Here is a 23,600-nt window from a genome sequence, read left to right on the forward strand (position 1 = left end):
TCCAGAAGGGCTCTCATTTCAAGGAGAGAGACCCTGAGAGGTGGGGTCCTCAGTCCCAGGACCGGAGCCCCAGCCTAGGAACCCAGGGACTGAAGCGGACAGCCTGGCAGCATTGAGTGGGGAGAAGAGTGAGAGTTCTGTCTGTGAGAAGTGGCTGGCAAAAGAAAGTGCAGCTTTAAAGGACCAGAACAAGAAATAATGCTCACAGCTACTTGCCTGGGGTTCTGGGGGTGAGGTGGGTTAAGAGAACTAGTCTTGCATGGGGAGAGTGGAGAGATCGAGATACGGGGACACAAATGGTGATAGGGAGAAGAAAACCTGAGCTGACCTGAGCTGAGCTGAGTCATTCTTCAGTACCAAGGCTGCCGTAGCTGGGGGAGGGGTTGCTCCCTCCACCTTGCACAAGCCTAGTGTTGAACCAGTTGACTCACCTCCAAGGCACTCTCCAGCTCCAATCAGCATGAAAGGTTGTTCAGAAAAAAGGAAGTAAAGAGGAGGGGCAGTGACTCAGGTTTCCAGGGAGACCTGAGTTACACCTCCACCTTGATACTGAGAAAGTACACTGCCCCCAGAGAGGCACTGGGAAGACCACACCTTCAGATTCTCAGAGATCACACTCACAGCATTCCTGGATACAGTTTCAACTAGGGCCAAAAAAGTAAAAATAAAATAAAACAAGATATGCCCACTTCCTCCCTGCTAAAAACAGAAGGCCCATGCTGGGATCAATAAACAAAGAAGCTTCCTGCTGGGATTAGCAAACATAAAAACTTCCTGCAACAAACTGCAAACAGCAGGAAAATTAAGACTTTTAAGCAGCTCCACTATTTAAGGAGAATTAAAATTCAAGCAATCAGCAAGGGTGAGGAATAAAGTCCTGGAAAAGAAGTCACATTCCATAAATCAACCTCAGACCTGCAACTCTAACAAGCTTTCAAACCACACACACAGAAAGAATGGGAAGACAGAGGAATGTATGCCATATGAATCAACAAAAAAAATCCCCAGAAAAAGAACTGAATGAGATGGTAGTAATAAAATTACTGGATGCAGAATTTAAAATAATGATTATTAGGATGCTTAAGAATCAAAGCTATAATGGATGGACTTAATGAGCACCTAAATAAAAAAAATTGCAAGCATCAAAAAGGACACTAAAATCATAAAAAATCAATCATAAATGTCAATTATAATATTAGAAATAAAGACTACACTAGAAGGAATCAATAGCAGGTTGGATGAAGCAGAGGATCGAATCAGTAAATTAGAGGACAAGATAAATAAAAACAGAAACATAGCAGAAAAAGAAAAGAAGCTAAAAAGTCTAAGGGAACTATAAGAGAACTCTGTGACAATATGAAGAAAAATAACCTCTGCATCATAGGGTTTCCTGAAGGAGAAGAGAAAGAACAAAAGATAGAGTACCTGTTTGAAGAAATCATAGCTGAAAACTTTTCTAAATTGATGAAGAAAAATGTCACAAAAGTTCAAGCACAGAGAGTCCCGATTAAAAGAAACTCAATAGGGTCTACATCAAGACACATCATAATTAAAATGCCAGTTAAGAGATAAAAAAAATACTAAAAGGAACAAAGCAGCCTGAACAGGCGGTGGCACAGTGGATAGAGCATTGGACTGGGATGCGGAAGGACCCAGGTTCGAGACCACAAGGTTGCCAGCTTGAGCGTGGGCTCATCAAGTTTGAGCAAAAGCTCACCAGCTTGGACCCAAGGTCGCTGGATCAAGCAAGGGGTTACTCGGTCTGCTGAAGGCCTGTGGTCAAGGCATATATGAGAAAGCAATCAATGAACAACTAAGGTGTTGCAATGTGCAACGAAAAACTAATGATTGATGCTTCTCATCTCTCTCCGTTCCTGTCTGTCTGTCCCTATGTATCTCTCTCTCTAACTCTCTCTCTGTCTCTATAAAAAAAATAAAAATAAAAAAAATAAAAGCAGCAAGACAAAGGAAGTCAATTACCTATAGAGGAGCCCACATAAAGAGGACATTTGACTTTTCAACAGAAACACTTGAGGCCAGAAAGAATGGCAAGAAATATTTAAAATGATGCAAAACAAGAGCCTACAACAAAGATTTTTTTATCCAGTAAGGCTATTGTTTAAAATTGAAGGAGAAATAAAAAGCTTCCCAGACAAAAATAAATTAATTAATTAATTAAGGAGTTTATTACAACCAAACTAGTACTGCAGAAAATGTTAAGACACTTGCTGTAGTGAAAGCAAAAGATAAAAAAAAATCGCTAAAAAGAAGATTATAAATCTAAAGAATAAAATGGCAATAAACAACTACATATCAATAATAACCTTAAATGTAAATGGATTAAATGCTCCAATCAAAAAACATAGGATAGCTGTGTGGATAAGAAAATAGGACCCATACTTATGCTGTGTAGAAGAGACCCACCTCAAAATAAAAGATACACATAGACTGAGAGTAAAGGGATGGAAAAAATAATTCATGCAAATAGAAAGAAAAAAAATAGCTGGGATAACAATACTAATATCTGACAAAATAAACTTTAAAACAAAGGCTATAGTAATAGATAAAGAAGGTCACTACGTAATGATAAAAGGAGCATTACAACAGGAAGATATAACTATTATATATAATATATATATATATATATTATATATATGCTTAATATATGAGCATCTAAATATATAAAACAGATGTTGATGGAAAAAAAGGCAAGATCAACAGCAATACTATAAGATTAGGGAATTTTAATACCCCACTAACATCAATGGATAAAGCCTCCAGACAGAAAATAAACAAAGAAACAACAGCCTTAAATGACACACTAGATCAACTGGATTTAATAGATATCTTTAGAACATTTCACCCCAAAGCAGCAGAATATATATTCTTTCCAAGTGCTCATGGTACATTTTATAGGATAGACCACATGTTAGGACACAAAACAAGTCTTAATAAATTTAAGAACATTGAAATCATATCAAGCATCTTCTCTGACCACAATGGCATGAAACTAGAAATTAACTACAAAAGAAAAACTGAAAAACATTCAAACACTTGGAAACTAAATAGCATGCTATTAAATAATGAATGGGTTAACAATGAGATCAAAGAAGAAATAAAAAAAATTTCTTAAAACAAATGAAAATAAACCTACAACTCAAAATTTATGGGATACAACAAAAACAGTCCTGAGAGAGTTCATAGCATTACAGGCATACCTTAAGAGGCAAGAAAAAGCTCAAATAAACAACTTAACCCTGCATGTAAAAGAACTAGAAAAAGAACAGCAAGTAAAGCCTAGAGGAAGTAGAAGAAAGGAAATAATAAAGACCAGGATGGAAATAAATGACATAGAGGCAAAAACAAACAAACAAACAATAACCCCAAAACAGAAAAATAACAATACAGAAGATCAATGAAAGCAATAGTTGGTTCTTTGAAAAGATAAATAAAATTGATAAACCTTTAGCCAGACTCACCAAGAAAAAATGAGAGAGAGCTCAAATAAATAAAATTAGAAATGAGAGAAAAGAAGTAATGACTGCTAAAACAGAAATTCAAAAGATTGTAAAAAAATATATATATATTGTAAAGAACTGTATGCCCTAAAATGGGACAACCTCAATAAAATGGATAAGTTCCTTGAAAAATATAATCATTCAAGAATCAATATGGAAGAATCAGAAAACCTAAATAGATAATTACACCAAAAGAGATTGAAACAGTTGTCAAAAAACTCCCAACAAATAAAAGTCCTGGGCCTGATGGCTTCACAGGTGAATTTTACCAAATATTCAAAGAAGAACTAACTCCTATCCTTCTCAAACTATTTCAAAAAATTCAAGAGGATGGAAAACTTCCAAACTCCTTTTATGAAGCAAAATCATTATCCTCATTCCAAAACCAGGTAAAGACTCTACAAAGAAAACTATAGGTCAATATCCCTGATGAACTTAGATACTAAAATTCTCAACAAAATATTAGCAAATTAGATCCAGCAATACATGAAAAATAATCAAACATCATAATCCAGTGGAATTTATTCTAGGGAAGCAAGGCTGGTACAATATTTACAAATCAATCAACATGATTCATGACATAAACAAAAAGAAGGATAAAAACTACGATTATATCAATAAATGCAGAAAAAACTTTCTATAAAATCCAGCACCCATTTATGATCAAAACTCTCAGCAAAGTGGTAATACAGGGAACATACCTCAACATGATAAAGGCCATCTATGACAAACCCATAGCCAGCATCATACTCAATGGGGAAAAATTAAAAGCAATTCCCTTAACAATAGGAATAAGGCAGGGGTGCCCCCTTTCACTACTCTTAATCAACATAGTTCTGGTAATACTAGCTACAGCAATCAGACAAGAAGAAGAAATAAAAGGCATCCAAATTGGAAAAGAAGTAAAACTTTCATTATTTGCTGATGACTTGAATCCGTACATAAAAAACCTAAAGTCTCAGTCAAAAAATGACTGGGAATGACAAATGAATTCAGCAAATCAATCAACATGATTGTAAAATCAAGGTGGCAGGTTATAAATCAATATTCAGAAATCAGTGGCATTTATATATACCAACAATGAACTGTCAGAGAAATTAAGGAAACAATCCCCTTCACTATTACAACCAAAAAATCAAAGTACCTAGGAGTAAATTTAACCAAGGAGGTTAAAAACCTATTCTCAGAAAACTATAAAACATTGATAAAAGAAATCAAGGAAGATACAAATTAGTGGAAGCATATACACTGTTCATGGATAGGAAAAGTAAATATCATTAAAATGTCTATACTACCCAAAGCAATATATAAATTCAATACAATTCCTATTAAATTACCAATGTCATACTTCAAAGATATAGAACAAATATCCCCCAAAATTATACGGAACCTAAAAGAGAACACGAATAGCCTCGACATTCTTGAAAAAGAAAAATAAAGTGGGAGGTATCACACTTCCTGATATCAAGTTATACTAAAGGCCATTGTACTGAAAACAGCTTGGTACTGGCATAAAAACAGGCACACAGATCAATGGAACAGAACAGAGAACCCAGAAATAAACACACACCTTTATGGTCAACAGATATTCAACAAAGGAGGTAAGAGCATACAGTGGAGTAAAGATAGTCTCTTTAAAAAATGGTGCTGAGAAAATTGGACAAATACATGCAAAAAAATGAAACTAGACCATCAACTTACACCATTCACAAAAATAAACTCAAAATGGATAAAAGACTTGAACATAAGTCATGAAACCATGATCATCTTGGAAGAAAATATAGACAGTAAGCTCTCTGACATCTCTCGCAACAATATATTTGCTGATTTATCTCCATAGGCAAGTGAAATAAAGGACAGGATGAACAAATGGAACTATATCAAACTAAAAAGCTTTTGCACAGCAAAAGACAAAAGAAGAAAATAAGAAGGCAACCCACATAATGGGAGAAGATATTTGCCAACATGTCCTATTAGGGGTTAATAAACAAAATCTACAAAGAACATGTAAAACTCAACAGCAGGAAGATAAACAATCCAATCAAAAATTGGGCAAAAAAAAAAAAAATGGGCAAAAGAACTGAATAGACACTTCTCCAAAGAGGACATACAGATGGCCAATAGGTATATGAAAAAATGCTCAACATCACTAATCATTAGAGAAATGCAAATTAAAACCACAATGAGATATCACCTCACACCTGTCAGAATGACTCTCATTAACAAAACAACACAGAATAAGTGCTGGAGAGGATGTGGAGAAAAGGGAACCTTCCTGCACTGCTGGTGGAAATGCAGACTGGTCCAACCACTGTGGAAAACAATATGGAGATTCCTCAAAAAATTAAAAATCAAACTGCCTTTTGACTCAGCCATCCCACTTCTAGGAATGTAGCCTAAGAATAACAAATCACCAGTTTAAAATAAGAAATGCATCCCCATGTTTATTGCAGCATTGTTTACAATAGCCAAGATCTGGAAACAGACCAAGTGTCCATCAGTAGAGTGAATAAAAAAATGTGGTACATATATAGAATGGAATACTACGTGGCCATGAAAAAGAAGAAAATCTTACCTTTTGTGACAAGATGGATGGACCTGGAAACTATCATGCTAAGTGAAATAAGCCAGGCAGAGAAAGAAAAATATCATATGACATCACTCATTTTAGGAATTCAATGAACAATGTGAACTGAGGAAAGGAATTGAGACAGAGGAGGGATCAAAGAGTCCAGAGGGAAAGAGGAAGAGAGGAGGGGATCAAAGAAAGAAGAGACATTAGTGAAAGTATATAAACAACACAGAGAGATAGAGGGCAGGATAGCAAATTATGGAAGAAAAGGGGGGAGGCGGTGGAGAGAGCAGGCAAAGGGGGTATCAAGGAGAACAAGGGGGGTGGGAGGGAGATATATTCGGGGGTACACTTGTAATTATGTAAACACAACAAATTAAAATCAATTAAAAAAAAGTGGGTTGCTTGCAACCTTTGTGAAGTCACCTTGGCCCATCCATGTATCCCAGCTCCAGAAACAAAGCTTTTTACTTGCATAAGTCATTTATTGTAACTAAAGATAACACTTTTTTTATAACACTTTTTTTTATGTGTGTATGACACAGAGACAGATAGATAGGGACAGGCAGACAGAAAAGGAGTGAGATGAGAAGCATCAATTTTTTGTAGCAGCTCGTTGGTTGTTCATTGATTGCTTTCTCATATGTACCTTGACTGGGGGGCTCCAGCAGAGCCAGTGACCCCTTGCTCAAGCCAGAAACCTTGGGCTTCAAGTCAGCCACCATGGGCTCAAGCCAACGACCATGGGGTCATGTCTATGATCCCACGCCCAAGCCAGCAACCCCACACTCAAGCTGGTGAGCTCACGCTCAAGCCAGATGAGCCCGTACTCTAGCCGGCAACCTCAGGGTCTCCAACCTGGGTCCTCTGTGTCCCAGTCTGATTATCTATCCACTGCACCACCACCTGACGAGGCTGTAACTAAAGGTAACACTTTATCTCTGAAGTCCCTCTATCAGAATGAAATAAACTCCCATCAATTGCATTTGTATATTCTTGTTTCCATGAATACAGAGGGAAGAAATGATAGGTTTTACATCAGTATTTCAGAGTTAAACTTCAGTACAAAACTAACATATTGCTACTGCATTGCATATGGATACTGGAAAACTATAATATGTTAATTTAAAAACAATTAGAAACCAAATAAAGGGAGGGTGCTGTATAGTTGTTTTTTGTTTATTTGCTTGTTTATTTTAAGAGAAGAGGGGAGATAGTGAGACAGACTCCTGCATGTGTCCCTACCGGATTCACCCAGCAACCCATGTCTGGGGCCCATGCTCAAATCAGTCAAGCTATCCTCAGCACCCTGGGCTGACACTTGAACCAATCAAGCCACTGGCTGCTGGAGGGGAAGAGGGAGAGAAGGGGGAGAGGGAGGGGAAGAGAAGCAGATGGTCTCTTCTCCTGTGTATCCTGACTGGGATTCGAACCCAGAACATCCACATGCCAGGCTGATGCTCTATCCACTCAGACAACTGGCCAGGTTCTACCTCTGCAGTTTTTAACCCCAATTAACCATTTCCGTAGGGTGTTCTCTGCAGTGTGAGGACCAACAGCACTGGCATTTCTGGGAGCTTATTATAAACCCAGAACCTCAGGCTCTAACCCAGACTTATTGTATCAGAGTCTACATTTTAGCCAAAACTTAAGAAGCACTAAATCAGACAATGAGAGTGTTCTTATTTATAGTGGGATGTGAATGGAGTCCTAAACTTTAATAATAAGATCATTCTAGCCCTGGCCAGTTGCTTAGTTAGTTACAGTATCATACCAAAATAACAAGGTTGCCGGCTTGATCCCCAGTCAGGGCGCACACGGGAAGCGATCAATGAGTGCACAGCTAAATGGAACAATAAATGCATGTTTCCCTGTCTTCCTTCTCTCTCTGTCTTTTACTCCCCTTTTCTGTCTCTCTAAAAACAAAACAAAACAAAAAAAGATAAAAAAACAATATCATTCTGATAATCTGGAGAGCTCTACTGTCTGCATTTCCTAGTTAGCCTTGACATAGCCATTAAGATACCATCTGTATAATGTTTAACAAAACCATCCTATTTCAAGGCACGTAAAACCTTTTACTTTACTAATGTAAAGTGAAAAAATAAGACTAGATTTTTTCTTTCATAAAAACCAAAGCCCCTCGCCTGACTAGGTGGTGGCGCAGTGGGTAAAGCGTCGGACTGGGATACGGAGGACCCAGGTTCGAGTCCCTGAGGTCACCAGCTTGAGCGCAGGCTCATCTGGTTTGAGCAAAAGCTCACCAGCTTGGACCCAAGGTCGCTGGCTTGGGCAAGGGGTTTCTCGATCTGCTGAAGGCCCACAGCCAAGGCACATATGAGAGCAATCAATGAACAACTAAGGTGTCGCAATAAAAAACTAATGATTGATGCTTCTCATCTCTCTCCGTTCCTGTCTCTCTATCCTTCTCTCTGACTCTCTGTCTCTGTAAAAAACAAACAAACAAACAAACAAAAAAGAACAAAGCCCCTCAGTACATGGTGTTGTGTGTTTTTGTTCCTAGGAAGCATTTCTGGGCCATGAAGACAAATGGATTGATTAGAGAAATTTGACCCTTATTTAGTCAAAATAATAGAGTTCTCTTCCTTCTGGATTTCTTTTTAAATAGTGTTTTATTATTTGGAAAAAGACAATATGTACCTTTGATTTTTAAGTAACCAGGTAGCTATGGTTTGTTATTGGATTCTTGACCTCAGGTTGCTTCTCATGCTTAGAGTATTGGAATAGAGAACACTGAGAAGTTTTTTGTGATTCAAAACATGCTCTTCTTGGAAGACATGGCCTTTGAAGAGAACTGAGCATCTCTAGATCATAAAATCTAGGTCTGCAGAAGAGTAGAGAAAACCTTTCCATTTTCCTGTTCATCAGCCACCAGAGCTGCATAGGCAGAGGCACACTGGGGTGCCCAGGCCTGTCGGGAACCCAGCAGTTACACTGGGATCAGTGGTGTGCAACACACACTTATTTGACCACCATTGCTTTGTCTATTATCTGGGGTCCTTCTCAGCAACAGTTGACAATTGACTCCTTGCTGTGAACTAGACCCTGGAAATCGCCAAAACTGAACATCTAATACTTTTCTTTTTATTCACTTAATTCTTTAGTGTCTGCATCTGCTGTAATTACAACAAATTTCAATTACAATGACAATCCAACTGTGGGGTAAAATAGGATTACAGTAATTGTTAGAATGCAAAGGCTATCTGACCAAAACAAGATCAATGCAGTCAGCTGCTAATTAAAGTAGACAAAGGAATGCAACCTAACTGATTTTTAATGTATGGACTTCTTTAAAAGGTTTACAGTATTCAGTTTGCATTTTGAAGGCTGTTGAAATGTTTTGTTGTTTTGTCTCTAAGGAAAGAATATAGAAATTGAAACTGATCTTCAAATGCATAAAAAAAGGAGAAAGATTCTCAATAAAGAAAGTAACTTTTTATAAGAGAGGTGTAATTGAAATTTGGAACATATTCAGACTCATTTATAGATAACCGTTTATCTGAACATTTGGGAGTTTCAAAGGCTTATCAATAGATATCCTATTTATTTCAATCTGTTATGGGAATGAGAGAAGAGAGAAATTTAATATTGAGAAAAAATATTTCTACAGATGTTCATGTGAACACACTGAGTATTCTTTGGAGCTAATTTAAGTTTTAACAGATGATTTCCTCTAGATAAAATCAAGTTGGGGATTTTGAGGGGTATACATAAGTCTAAATGTGCATATGTCTAAATAACCACTAGAAAGACAGACATTCAGGCACACACAGTTATCCATTGTGCTTTTTTTTAAACTAAAATACATTTTCCTTTTAATTTTCACAACTGACCTTTACAATTTTCATGACTGGATAGAAAACCAAGATGAATGGTGGTCGTTAGGAGTGTATTACCAGATGGGCTTAGTTCCAAAGAGGGAAGACACCACCCATTGAGGTTTTTTTATTATTATTCAGTGAGAAGAGGGGAGGCAGAGACCGGGATCCACCTGGCAAGCCCACTTAGGGGGTGATGCTCTGCCCATCTGGGGTATTGCATCATTCAACAACCAAACTCTTCTTAGCACCTGAGGCGGAGGCCATAACCGTCCTCAGTGCATGGAGCCAACTCACTCCAATGGAGCCATGGCTGCAGGAGGTGAAGAGAGACAGAGAGAGAGAGAGAAGTGAGAAGGCAAAGGGTGGAGAAGCAGATTGTCTCCTCTCCTATGTGCCCTGACCGGGAATTGAAACTAGGACATCCACACGCTGGGCTGACACTCTACCACTGAGCCAACTGGCCAGTGCCACCCACCCCCATTGAGTTTTATTCCCAGAGTTTAATAAGGGAGGTAGAGGGTGGTCATTTAGACTTAGGTTGAATGTATGCTTTGCTCCAGCTGGTGACCAGGAAGCTACCTGCACCTCAGTAGCTTTATGTGTCAAGCAAGACTCCTTCTCTTGGGCCTCTTCCCTTCTTGTCCAGCTGACCTGGGCCCTGCGCTAAGGATATTTCTTGAGACAGCATGACTGTCTCTCATTTGAGACCATTTCCTAAGTGGACTGAGTTCCTCCTCTTTATTGTTTAGTAGCAAGATAGATTATGAATATAAGCCCATGTACGTAGTTGCTTCCAGTTTCATTGTAAAAACCATTACTGACCCACAAATATATAGAGATGGAGATGGGACTTTTATTTCCATAGTTAACCTCTATTAACAGGTTGCTGATTTGGTCTATATCTTAACAGAATTTATTCTCTGTGTAACAACAAGGACACTAACAGCAAAAAGTACACATAACTCGGCCCTGGCCGGTTGGCTCAGTGGTAGAGCGTCGGCCTGGCATGCAGAAGTCCTGGGTTCGATTCCCGGCCAGGGCACACAGGAGAAGCGCCCATCTGCTTCTCCACCCCTCCCCCTCTCCTTCCTCTCTGTCTCTCTCTTCCCCTCCCACAGCCAAGGCTCCATTGGAGCAGGGATGGCCCGGGCGCTGGGGATGGCTCCTTGGCCTCTGCCCCAGGCGCTAGAGTGGCTCTGGTCGCAACAGAGCAACGCCCGGAGGGGCAGAGTGTCGCCCCCTGGTTGGCGTGCCGGGTGGATCCCGGTCGGGCGCATGCGGGAGTCTGTCTGACTGTCTCTCCCGGTTTCTAGCTTCAGAAAAATACAAAAAAAAAAAAAAAAAAAAAAAAAAGTACAGATAACTCTGCAAAGTGCTTTTGGCCTTAATAGTATATTATCCATAAAGAATTTTCCAATACCCTCACAAATAGATGTGTATATTAATTTTAATTGCTCCGTAACATCCTGCAGTGTGAATTCACCATCATTTGTTAACTATTTTCAAAATGATGGACTGTATTAATTTTTTTAAAACTGTTAATAATCATAAACTATTAATAATGATAACAATCTTATATTTATCTTTATATATGAAAAATAATTTCTGGGACATTGTTATAGGAAATAAAATTTCTAGGTTAAAGCAGATACATAATTTTAAGTTGTGGATATGCCACCCACTGTGTCCACGGCAATGGCCCTCACATGTAACATGAACAACAAAAAAAACATAACAAGGAAGCAATGGAAAAAGCTATTGGAATAATGTGTAAAACAAGAGGAAATCCTCAGAAAATGTTAAAAAAAAAGCCAGACATTCTGTATTTTAAAAAATAATGCTAATAAAAGGAGGTAATACATTTTCCTTAATACCTACAAATTAAGAGAAATAAAAATCAAGGTTGGTTAGATTTGAATAAACAAGAGTTACTCAAATTTTGTGTAAAGTTTAGGACATTTTGGAGGAGAATTTAACTAACAGATTAAACCTAAAATTTGTTACTTTCACTGAAAAGTACCCACCAAGGTGACAGAGGGACAAACAGATGCAGGGGAGCTGGTGACAACATTCTGTGTTTTAGACTCAATAAATGGAAGTCACACCCAGGGTGCAGCTCTGAGGCCTTGCAAAGACTGGTGGAAGAGCATGGTGCACCCCCCCCCAGGGGGGGGAGTGCGATTTAAGATCTGAAACCCAGTCCTGGCAGGTTAGCTTATCAGTTAAGAGTGTCGTTCAGAAACAACAAGGTTGTGGGTTTGATCTCCAGTCAGTGCACACACAGGAAGCAGCCAATGAGTGCACGACTGAGTGGAACAATAATTGAATGCTTCCCTCCCACCTCCATGCTCTCTCCCTTTCTCTCTTTGTCTCTCTGGAAAAAAAAAGAAATAGAAATTAAGCCCTGACCAGATGGCTTTGTCAGTTGGAGTGTCGTCCTGGAGCACAGAGGTTGCAGGTTTGATTCCCCAGTCAGGGCACATACAGGAGCAGCTCCATGAGCCTGTCTCTCTCTCCCTGCCTCTTTCAAAAAGAGGAAAAAAAAAAGGACCTGAAACCCATGCCAAAACAGATGCTGACTAAAATGGAGTGTCCACAAAGAATGACTTTTATATTCAGGTGAGATGGATTGCAAGGTTTAGCTCCAAAGAATAATACTAAATTTTTAAAAATTACAAATTCAAAATTTTGCTTTTTAAAGACACTTCTTAATTTTACTTTATTTTTTAAAATATTTTATTTATTTGTTTAGAGAGGAGAAAGAGAGAGAGAAGAGGGGAGGAGCAGGAAGCATCAACTCCCATATGTGCCTTGACCGGGCAAGCCCAGGGTTTTGCCGGCGACCTCAGGTTCCAGGTTGACGCTTTATTCACTGCACCACCAGTCAGGCTAATTTTAATTTCATTCAGCCTATCTATTGTAATCTATCTATAAGGCTGTCAAATATTAGTCATCAGGTCTAAAAGACTTTGAATAGTGCTTAATCCCATTTGTGGATTTAGTTATTTAAATGCTTTAAAATGTTTTAAATTACATTTATATGTTTTATTTACTTTTGAAGTAGTTCAATTTATTACATTAAAAAAGAATGCCACAAATATTTATAAAATTTATGTATTCAGAAAATGAGCATTTAATATTACTAAACATAATTTATTAGAAACATTCTACAACAGAAGATTTTTAGTTCTAAATTAGTTATTTTATACTTTCAAAAAAATTCTTAAAAATGCCAAATACCAAAAAACTATTGAATTTTTTTCTTCAAGTTTTATTACAATCTTGCTATAAGAGAAAAGACCTTTCTCAGTCCAATTCAAAGACCCTGTCTTGGACATTCCCTCTTTTTTTTTTTAAGTATAATTGATTACCTAAAACCTAGTACTCTTATTGATCAATCTCACCCTTTAAATTATATTTTCTAATTAAAATAAAAATATATATAGTTGTAGACAATATCATGTTAGTTTCAGATGTGCAACATAGTATCATAATAATCATATACCTTATAATGTGATCACACAATAACTCTAGTAACCTGTGCCCCTGTGTATTACTGACTGTATTTCCTTTGCTGTATGTTATATCTCATTACTTATTTATTTTATAACTGAAAGTTTGTACTTCTTACTCCCCTTAATGTTTTTCACCATCACCCACCCCCCACTATTCTGCAACCATCAGTTTCTTCTCTGTACATATGAGTCTGTTTCTGTCTTTTTTGTTTTGTTTTTTTTCAAATTCCACATATAAGTGAAGCAATATTATGTGTAGTTGCTCAGTCAAGGCTCCATAACATCCCTGCATTCAGAAACAAAATATGGATCCTCAATGCACTTTCCATTTTCTTTTTTTTTTTTTTTTAATTTTTTTTTTTTTTCTCTGAAGCTGGAAACGGGGAGAGACAGTCAGACAGACTCCCACATGCGCCGGACCGGGATCCACCCGGCACGCCCACCAGGGGCGAAGCTCTGCCCACCAGGGGGCGATGCTCTGCCCCTCTGGGGCGTCGCTCCGCCACGACCAGAGCCACTCTAGCGCCTGGGGCAGAGGCCAAGGAGCCATCCCCAGCGCCCGGGCCATTTTTGCTCCAATGGAGCCTTGGCTGCGGGAGGGGAAGAGAGAGACAGAGAGGAAGGAGGAGGGGGGGTGGAGAAGCAAATGGGCGCTTCTCCTATGTGCCCTGGCTGGGAATCGAACCCGGGTCCCCCACACACCAGGCCAATGTTCTACCGCTGAGCCAACCAGCCAGGGTCCATTTTCTTAATGCTTTTCAAATTCCACTTTTCAAAGGGAAGTCAGATGATATTTCTCTTTCTCTGTCTGACTTACTTCACTTGGTATAATAACTGATAGGTACAATCATATTGGCACAAATGGTAAGATTCATTATCTTTTATTGCTGAGTAATATATAAGTTTTTAAGAAGAAACAAGAATTAGAGATTCATTGTTAAAATAAAGAGTAAATAAGTCAATTTATGATTATTAGAATCCTTGTCTTGAAGCAAGACTGTTTAAATTCCTAAATAAGGTTCCTCTTAAGGTTGATAAACACCTGACATTGGTCTTAATTCCATTAAAGTTTATTATAAATATCCTTAATCATTTACTCAAAGACAAGAATGCTAATTTCTTCTCAGAAATGTACAAGTTACATAATATGGGTGCTTGTGTCTGAGATCAGCTTTGGGACCATTTTTCTTCTTCAGTACCATATATATCCCTTCTTCACCCAGAAATATTAATACTAACAAATTGATTATCTTAAACTTTTGATACTGAATTCAGAAATTTCTGGAATTAAACATGCATGCCTAAAGAAGACATTTAGGACAGAAAGAGATGGAGACACAGGCATGGCTCTTGTTGGGGAGCCTTGTGGAGCACTTTGGCCTCTATGTGTAGTTGCTCAGTCAAGGCTCCGTAACATCCCTGCATCCAGAAACCAAATATGGATCCTCAATGCACTTTCCATTTCCTTAATGGGCTTCTGTGTATTTTTATATTTATAGAATTATACATTAAGTTTATTTTAAATAAGATGCCATCAATCTCTGAATAGGTTAAATGGCTTTGTCTTACGAGCAATAATAATTTTATTAGGACCTTCCACCAAAAGAAGGAAGAGTCTAGAAGCAATTACATTAACTCAGGCTTATGAAATGTAGAAAAAAAAGAAATCTCTGTCATCTGAAAAAATAAAAATGTAACATAAAAATGAAAACAGAGTAAGGAGAGGGACTATCGTCTTAGCTATTTACTTTAAGGCATTCACAAATGAGTAATGAAGGATTGAAAATGCCTCTGTTCACCACTGTAAATAATTTATATAATGAATTATATCATATAATGTTGTGCTACTTATATAACAAATATATAGTTTATTTTCCAGTGTGGTTTGATTAATTCCAAATTAATCTACTTGTTATTGCATTGAGATATTTTTTCCCACCAAAATTATATTTAAGATCTAAACTGAGAGCTCTAAATTTGTTAAGAAATTTCTGGAATCAGTGGGCAGCTACCTGAAGTCTCTTTCCCCCATCCTTGAAAGAAGCTATGTTCTACGATGCTTAATTAAAGTTTGCTTTTAAGGAGATAGACCATCTGGCATGTGTTAAAGGACAGCACAGTGCTTGGGAATCCAGGCTTAGTAACAGGTGGCATGGTTCACATTCCTGGCTCTGTGACTTTATATTTGTACAAGTTGTTTACCATTCTTTTATCTTATATTCTTCATTGATACGATAAGGGAAATAATATCTTTAAAATACCATCTCTGATGTGATTATGAGCACATGTCAAAATTCATTTCAAGCTCTTGGCTATGGGAATGTCTTTTAAAAAGCCAAATCTAGATGGCCTCATGGGGGTGAAATTTTGTTAGATACTAACCAGGAAACGAATGCTTAGTTCAACATTATTAAGATAGTCACAAAGGTCAACATATATTTGATTATCTGTTAAAGGTGTCACACACACAGAAGAACCAATGTGACCTAGATTGGTAATTTGAATCTCCCAGACACTTTAACTCATTAGTATCTATCCAAAATTGTACACAGACTTATCAGAACAGGACTCTTAGCTATTTCCTCAAAGGAGCTCTAAGTTGCATCATTCAAAAGTGTTCTGCTTCTGACCTATTTGAAGACAACTACCTTTATAAGTACTAAGAAGATAAAGTTAATAGTGCCCAGTAATATAGCCCCAACTGCCACAGTCATCTCAATAGGAATTGTGTCATTTGCTCACACCTTTAAAAGCTACTAAGGAAGATCTCATTGATGGTGTTCATTTTACCTACCTCTCTACCTGCTTTTCTCTCTCCTCTTTACATTAATCTTCACCTGTGGCTACACAAAGGTCTTTTTCACTTGTCTCACTATTACTTCACGAATTAAAGAAACAAAAAAATAAAGATATTTTGTCTCCAGCACTCAGCTTTTATTGTGCTGTTCAGCAGCAGGTAGGAAATAGTAAACAAGTGATGACCAGGTGGACTGTGTTTCACCATAAAGGTTTTGCTGAAAGAAGGCAGCTTCAGGTAGCCGTTATACCCCAGAAATGTTCCCATCCATTGTTCATTCATTCTACCAACAGCTGTTTACTGAGCACCTACCTTTTTATTGTTTTTATTCAGTGAGAGATGGGGAAGCAGAGACAGACTTTCACATGAACCCAAATTGGAATCCACCCAGCAAGCCCACTAGGAGGCAATGCTCTTGCCATCTGGGTCATTACTTTGTTGCTCAGCAACTAAACTCTTCTTAGTGCCTGAGGCAGAGGCCATGGAGCCATCTTCAGATCCAGGGCCTACGTGCTTCAATTGAGCCATGCTGCAGAAGGGGAAGAGAGAGAGATAAGTGAGAGGAATAGGGGTGGAGAAGCAGACGGGCACTTCTCCTGTGTGTCCTGACCGGAAATTGAACCCAGGATATCCACAGTCCAGGCCAATGCTCTACCACTGAGCCCAATGGCCAAGGCTCACTCTGGTCTTTTCTAGGGACATTCCAGGTGTCCTTTTGTTCTCCCAGAGCCAATGCCAGGATGCTTGAAACTGGACTCATTCCGGGTTTAAATTATTAGAAGTGTTTGCTTTCAGTCTTCCCGAGTGGCTCCATCTCCTCTCAACTTGTGAAATAGTTTTTCTTCTTGGAAGAGCCTCTTTGCTGTCTGCCTTGTTGTGCATTACTCTTTAAAGAGAAACATTTTGTCTCATTTCCTCATGAATAACCTATCACCTCCCAAACACTATGGTGAAGCCAGAACCACATCACTGTGCAGGCTGGCATAAGCAACTAATGAGGTCCGTGGACCACTGTGACTGACGGCTTTTCTTCCCTCTGCATCCTGGACCTGGATTGTCCACAGATCCTTCTAGTAATGGTCCTTCTCTTTTGTAAGAATGCTGATTTGGGAGAAAACAATGAATTCTTATTTAAAATGTATATATAACTATTGCCTCCATTATATATATTTTTTTCTCCTTCCATTCTTAACATCTCTCTGCCTTTGCTTCAAGCTTTCTTTCATCTCCCTTTAGAATTGCACATTTTACTTCTACAAAGAGGTGACAGCTTCCAATGTGTCTGTCCCACCCTTCGAGTCTTTGCTGACACACATACTTTCTTAGCTTGTTTGTTCTCCTGAAGAAAAGTGTGAAGAAAACTGTTGTGTTCATGCTGAAGGCTTTCTTTGTGAAACATTCCACACCAAAAATGGTGCACCCACTCAGAACCAGTGATATATGAAATATTTTTAAGATTGTAGAAGACAGGTTCCCAAAGTAATTGTCTCCAAGCAGTTTGAATTAAGCACCCTGCAGGTAAGACTGTGACTGTCCTCACAATTATTGGATGATTATCACTTTGGTAGCTCTCCACTATTCTCTTTCTGGAACAATATCTTGAGTTCTCAATTTATACCACGTAGAAAGAAAAAGACAACTCCAATTAAAATGAACTGCTTAAATATATGAAAATTATACCCATAATCTTGTCTTTTTTTTTTTTTAAGTGAGAGGAAGAGAGATAGTGAAACAGACTCCTGCATGCACCCTGACCAGGATCCATCCAGCAACACCCATTTCCGGCAGATGCTTAAATCAGCCAAGCTATTTTTAGTGCCTGAGGCTGATGCACTCAGACCAACTGAACTATCCTCAGTGCCCGGGGCTGATGCTGACACTCGAACCAATCAAGCCACTGGTTGCAGGAGGGAAAGAGGAAGAGAAGGGGTGATGGGGGGGGGGTGAGTAAGCAGATGGTCACTTCTCTTATGTGCCCTGACCAGGAATCAAACCAAGGGACATCCATATACCAGGCCTGACACTATCCTCTGAGCCTATCGGCCAGGGCCAAACTTGTTCTTTTTAAATAAGGAAATTGGGGTTATGTGTCTTTCATTTTGAGTGTCTCTTTTAAAGATGAGTTCTTCTAATTATAGAATGAACCAATTCTCAGGCAGCCCTATAAGCAGTCATTTTTTTTTTTTTTGGTCATTCTAGGGATATTAGGTTTTCCTATAACTAAGTATTCTTTCCCTACTAGAATAAAACATTTTTTTGAGTGATTATAAAGGAATGACTTTCTAGACTATATTTTCATTGGTAAACTGAGTTTATTAACAGTTCAGTACAAAGTCTGTGTGAGGCTTATTAAAGTATTGGTTATAAGAAGAATGTGTCTTTATTTCTTTTGGTGTTTGTAAAATGCTGATTTATAAAATGTTAAGATTCTGGCCCTGGCTAGATGGCTAAGTTGGTTAGTGTGTCATCCTGAAGCACAGAAGTTGCCAGTTTGATCCTCATTCAGGGCACATTCAGGAACAATAAATGTTCCTGTCTCTGTCTTTCTCTCTCTCTCAAATTAATTTAAAAAGCTGTTTTCTAAAAATGTTAAGGTACTGTTAGATGAAAGAACTTGCATATGGCCCACCTGTGTGAAATGCGGGTTGTCCTGGAAAGGACAAGGCTTATCTCACAAAATCTAATATAGCTTAAACAGCCAGCTCTCAGAGAGTCAGAGGTGCCACCAGATCTTGAGAACAAAAGGAACCAACCACACAAGTACTGCCAGGATTCTCTCCATTGCTCTTTCCTCCTGAAGCTGCACCTCTGCACCTCAGTGTCCTCTGTCTGTCTGTCTCTCTCTCTCTCTCTCTAAAGCAGTTACCTTTGGTTGGGGGATGAAGAGTACCAGTAATAACATTATTTGCCAATCATGGAGTGCTTGTGTGTGTGTGTATGTGTGTGTGTGTTGGAGTAAAGAAGTGAGCTAGGATGAATTGAGCAGGGTACAGAGAGGTCATGTAAAAACTCAATAGCTTCAGAGGAGAAACTATGGAGAAAAATAAACTGCAAGAGAAGCAATATTTAGGAGCAGGGAGACATGGAATAAAAAGGTAAAAAAGTTTGGGACGGGTGGGCATTGGCAAGCTGGGTCCAAGGCTCTGGATCAGGGCATACCCAGAGGCAAAGGCCCTGGGATATTTGTATCTGAGGACACGGATGCTTCAAGTTTATGAAATGTCCCACAGCACAAGATTAGGGGATGGCAGGACTGTGATCTGAGTGACAAGGTTCTTTCATTTCCTTTCCACCAAGACCACGGGCTCAGAGTAAAAACCAAGAAGAAGGGTCACATTTAGAGTAGGAAAGGGACTGCATCTTAGTTTATTTGTTGGTTGGTTTTTGTGAACATGTTCCACAGCAAAATTACTAGGTTTTATTTTTTTCTGTTCTGTAAGCCAGTGTTTTTTGACCACTGGATCAGGGACCAGTGCCAGTCTGCCAGAAATTTCATGCTGGTCTGCAAAGGAGTTAACTACCCTGATGTTGTATGAAGATTATAGACCCAATGATTTTAGTCTAAATTGCTTGTGCTCAGGGTGATTTCTGCCTTAGCAGTCTCTGAAATAATTCTATTTTCACTAGTGTAAAATGACTGAAAACCACTGCTTTAAGCCATAGTTGGATAGCAAGGAGTTACCAAATAAGCTCTTCCCAAATATAAGCACAATTGAATGCTGTGCTAAGCAGAAATTTCTAACAATGCATCTGAACATATGCAGAGATTAGTTTCTGGGCTTTGAAACAATTATTGCTGGACGGTTTTCTACCTCTGTAGGACACTTAAGGTAATCACACTCTCAGTGGTTCCACAGTAAATGCTCTTATTGTGTTAGACCGATTTTGTAACTGTGCTGCTCACATCCTCTCCCCTTTTAAATTCATGGGATTCTATTTTTTCCCCTGAAAATATGGTCTCCAAGATTTCAGTATTTATTATTGCTTTTACTTTTAATTTTATTCATCACAAATAGTGAGCTCTTGCCAGATTATCTCTTAGCAGTAACAGGGCCTTCAGTGTCAATATTTTAATTCATGTATGTAAAAGGCAAAGACAATTACCCAAAGGCACCATGTAGCAAATGGTTGAGCTGGGATTCAAACTCATGTATATGTGACACTAAATTCCAGAACTTCAGAAAAAGAAAAAAAATGAATATTGCCTTAACTCTCATTAGACCAAGGGACACTTGACATTCATTTTTCTGTTATTTTTGCAATATAAAGTTATTTGTCTTATTTTGCTGTGGCTGTGCCTTACATCTTAAATTACTGCTTAATCGAGTCCTAGTCCATTACAATCTCATTTGCTAATATCATCTGAAGTAGCTTGATGATAATGCATTTATTTTAGGTGCTACAACTTTCCTGAGAAATGTTCTAATCTTGAACACTTATCTTGATTCATCATATCATTGTGAATAATGACAATTAGCATGCATACTTTCCATATTTTTAAATATATCCTTAACATAGAGTTATTAAGTATAATTGTTGGGTCAAATTATATGAATGTTTCATAGAGTTTTTAATGTGTTTGGGGAAAATATTTTTTAGAATAATTATACTGTTTTCAATAGAAGTCATAAATGCCTCATTAGAAGAGTGGTATTGACAACTTTTAAAAATAATAACATTATATGAAGTAAAATAAGCAAATCAGAAAAAACTAAGAAGTATATGAATCCATACATAGGTGGGACATAAAAATGAGACCCAGAGACATGGATAAGAATGTGGGGTTGGGGGGGGGGGAGGGTAGAGGGGGAGGGGCACAAAGAAAACCAGATAGAAGGTGACGGAAGACAATTTGACTTTGGGTGATGGGTATGCAACATAATCAAATGTCAAAATAACCTGAAGATGTTTTCTCTGAACATATGTACCCTGATTGATCTATGTCACTCCATTAAAATTAATAATAATAAAAAATGATAGAATTTCCTTGCATGTTAAATGAGCAGGTACAGCTTTCCAAATTTCATGTTACCTTTTTTGTGTGTGTGACAGAGACAGAAAGAGACAGAGAAAGGAACAGATAAAGACAGACAGACTGGAAGGGAGACAGATGAGAAGCATCAATTTTTCATTGTGGCACGTTAGTTGTTCATCAATTGCTTTCTCATATGTGCCTTGACCGAGGGGCTACAGCAGACCAAGTGACCCCTTGCTCGAGCCAGCGACCTTGGGCTCAAGCTGGTGAGCCTTGCTCAAACCAGATGAGCCTGTGTTCAAACTGGTGACCTTGGGGTTTCAAACCTGGGTCCTCCATGTCCCAGTCTGATGCTCTATCTACTGCACCACTGCCTGGTCAGGCTCATGTTGCCTTTTTTAACAATAGTAGTTTAAGATAGATTCCTGGCCATCCCCTAAAGGAGAAACATGGATACAGTGACCACAATTATCTTTACCTTTCTCTCTCCTTTTTAAAAATACAAAACCTTTCCAAAATTAAAATTTCACTGTACATTTTTGTTCTATGGAAACTGCAAAACTTTACAGATTCTGACCATGTCATATTAATTTCAAGTCGATGAGATTTTTCCCCAGTGTTGAAATCTTTAAATTAACTACCTAAGTCAGCTCAAAGCCTTCATTGCCCAGTAGATACACCCACTTCTTATGGTAAATCACAATATTATTGTGATGGCTTGGTAAGTCTGTTTTAGAAAGAGAAGTATAGCAGACCAATTTATGCTATCAATTCATGCAGTTAGCTATGACATCTTTGTTTTTCTCTTTATTTCACTGATTTGGTTTATTTTGATTGCTTTCCTTTATCTCCTATTAGGTGTTTGCCAAACTACTGTGAACATGGAGGGAGCTGTTCCCAGTCCTGGACTAACTTCTATTGTAACTGCAGTGACACAGGTTACACTGGCACCACCTGCCATCACTGTGAGTAGATTCATGGCTGATCTATAGTAGAATGGGCAAATATCCAGAGAATACCACCAGTATTACCTTCAGGAGAAACCAGTAGTAGTCAGTGTAGGATGGGCACTTTTAAATCATTCATTCAACATATGTTTCTGGAGACAAGTCAATATTCCAAGCACTGGTAGGCATGGAGGATGCATGAATATAAGCCATAGTCTATGGAGTATATGGTCTACCAGGAATATAAGTAGAAAATGGGAAATGTTGAGGAAGAGACACAGCAAGGGGCTATAGGTGTACAGACAGGAGTTGAAGTCAGCTGTATTGTTTTGATGGAATGAGTTCTACTGTGGTAAACAACCTAACATCTCAGTGGCCTAAACTGATGTGCCATGCCCATTTACATGCCCATCACACATTGGCAGAGGGGTCTTCTTCATATTATCTTCATTCTGGGGTGCTGATAAGCCTCCATCATCTGGAAAATCACCACATCCAGAGAAGAAAGCACAGGGAAATGTACCAGTTTTTAAAAACATTCTGCCCTGGCCGGTTGGCTCAGCGGTAGAGCGTCGGCCTAGCATGCGGAGGACCCGGGTTCGATTCCCGGCCAGGGCACACAGGAGAAGCGCCCATTTGCTTCTCCACCCCTCCGCCGCACTTTCCCTCTCTGTCTCTCTCTTCCCCTCCCGCAGCCAAGGCTCCATTGGAGCAAAAGATGGCCCGGGCGCTGGGGATGGCTCTGTGGCCTCTGCCCCAGACGCTAGAGTGGCTCTGGTCGCAACATGGCAACGCCCAGGATGGGCAGAGCATCGCCCCCTGGTGGGCAGAGCGCCGCCCCTGGTGGGTGTGCCGGGTGGATCCCGGTCGGGCGCATGCGGGAGTCTGTCTGGCTGTCTCTCCCTGTTTCCAGCTTCAGAAAAATGGAAAAAATAAATAAATAAATAAATAAATAAATAAATAAATAAATAAATAAAAACATTCTATCTGTTTGTGGTAAACATTATTTCCACTCAACTACACACGGACACACTTAAATTCAAGCAGGAAAGACGTGTCATGTTACCAGGAGATCTGAGACAGCAGAATCAACACACTGGTGATCAGTACCAATGACCACATGTCAGTGTTTGGCAGGCTTCAAACAGGAAGCCTGAGCTGAACTGGTGGTGAGATATGTAAGGAAAAATGGAAAAAAAACTGAATCGGCCAGTAGCTTCACATGACTGGGGAGGACTGACAGCAAAAAGTGCAGGAGAGGAAGCAGGAAAAAAGGCAGGTGGGAATATGGAAGGAAGAAAGGGTGAGGAGTAGAAAATAAATGAATAACATGAGATCTGAGTTCTATAGTTTGATAGTCTTCTTGGAGCCACCAAGTTAAACACATGACAACACAGAAAAGGCTTGCCATTTATAGAATTTTATGCCACACTA

The 23,600-nt window shown here is 38.8% G+C and overlaps 1 protein-coding gene across 3 annotated transcripts in view; it reads left to right on the plus strand.

Moving 5' to 3' along the window:
- CNTNAP5 (contactin associated protein family member 5) overlaps window positions 1-23,600 on the plus strand; it is an 855,485-nt gene that overhangs the window by 493,686 nt on the left and 338,199 nt on the right. For all 3 annotated transcript variants that reach the window (XM_066345536.1, XM_066345539.1, XM_066345538.1), the window contains one exon: window positions 22,078-22,184. In XM_066345536.1, coding sequence (XP_066201633.1) covers window positions 22,078-22,184 — 107 coding nt within the window. The remainder of the gene's footprint in view (window positions 1-22,077; window positions 22,185-23,600) is intronic.

The sequence above is a fragment of the Saccopteryx leptura genome, chromosome 7, assembly GCF_036850995.1.
Source record: "Saccopteryx leptura isolate mSacLep1 chromosome 7, mSacLep1_pri_phased_curated, whole genome shotgun sequence".
NCBI classification, from domain to species: Eukaryota; Metazoa; Chordata; class Mammalia; order Chiroptera; family Emballonuridae; genus Saccopteryx; species Saccopteryx leptura.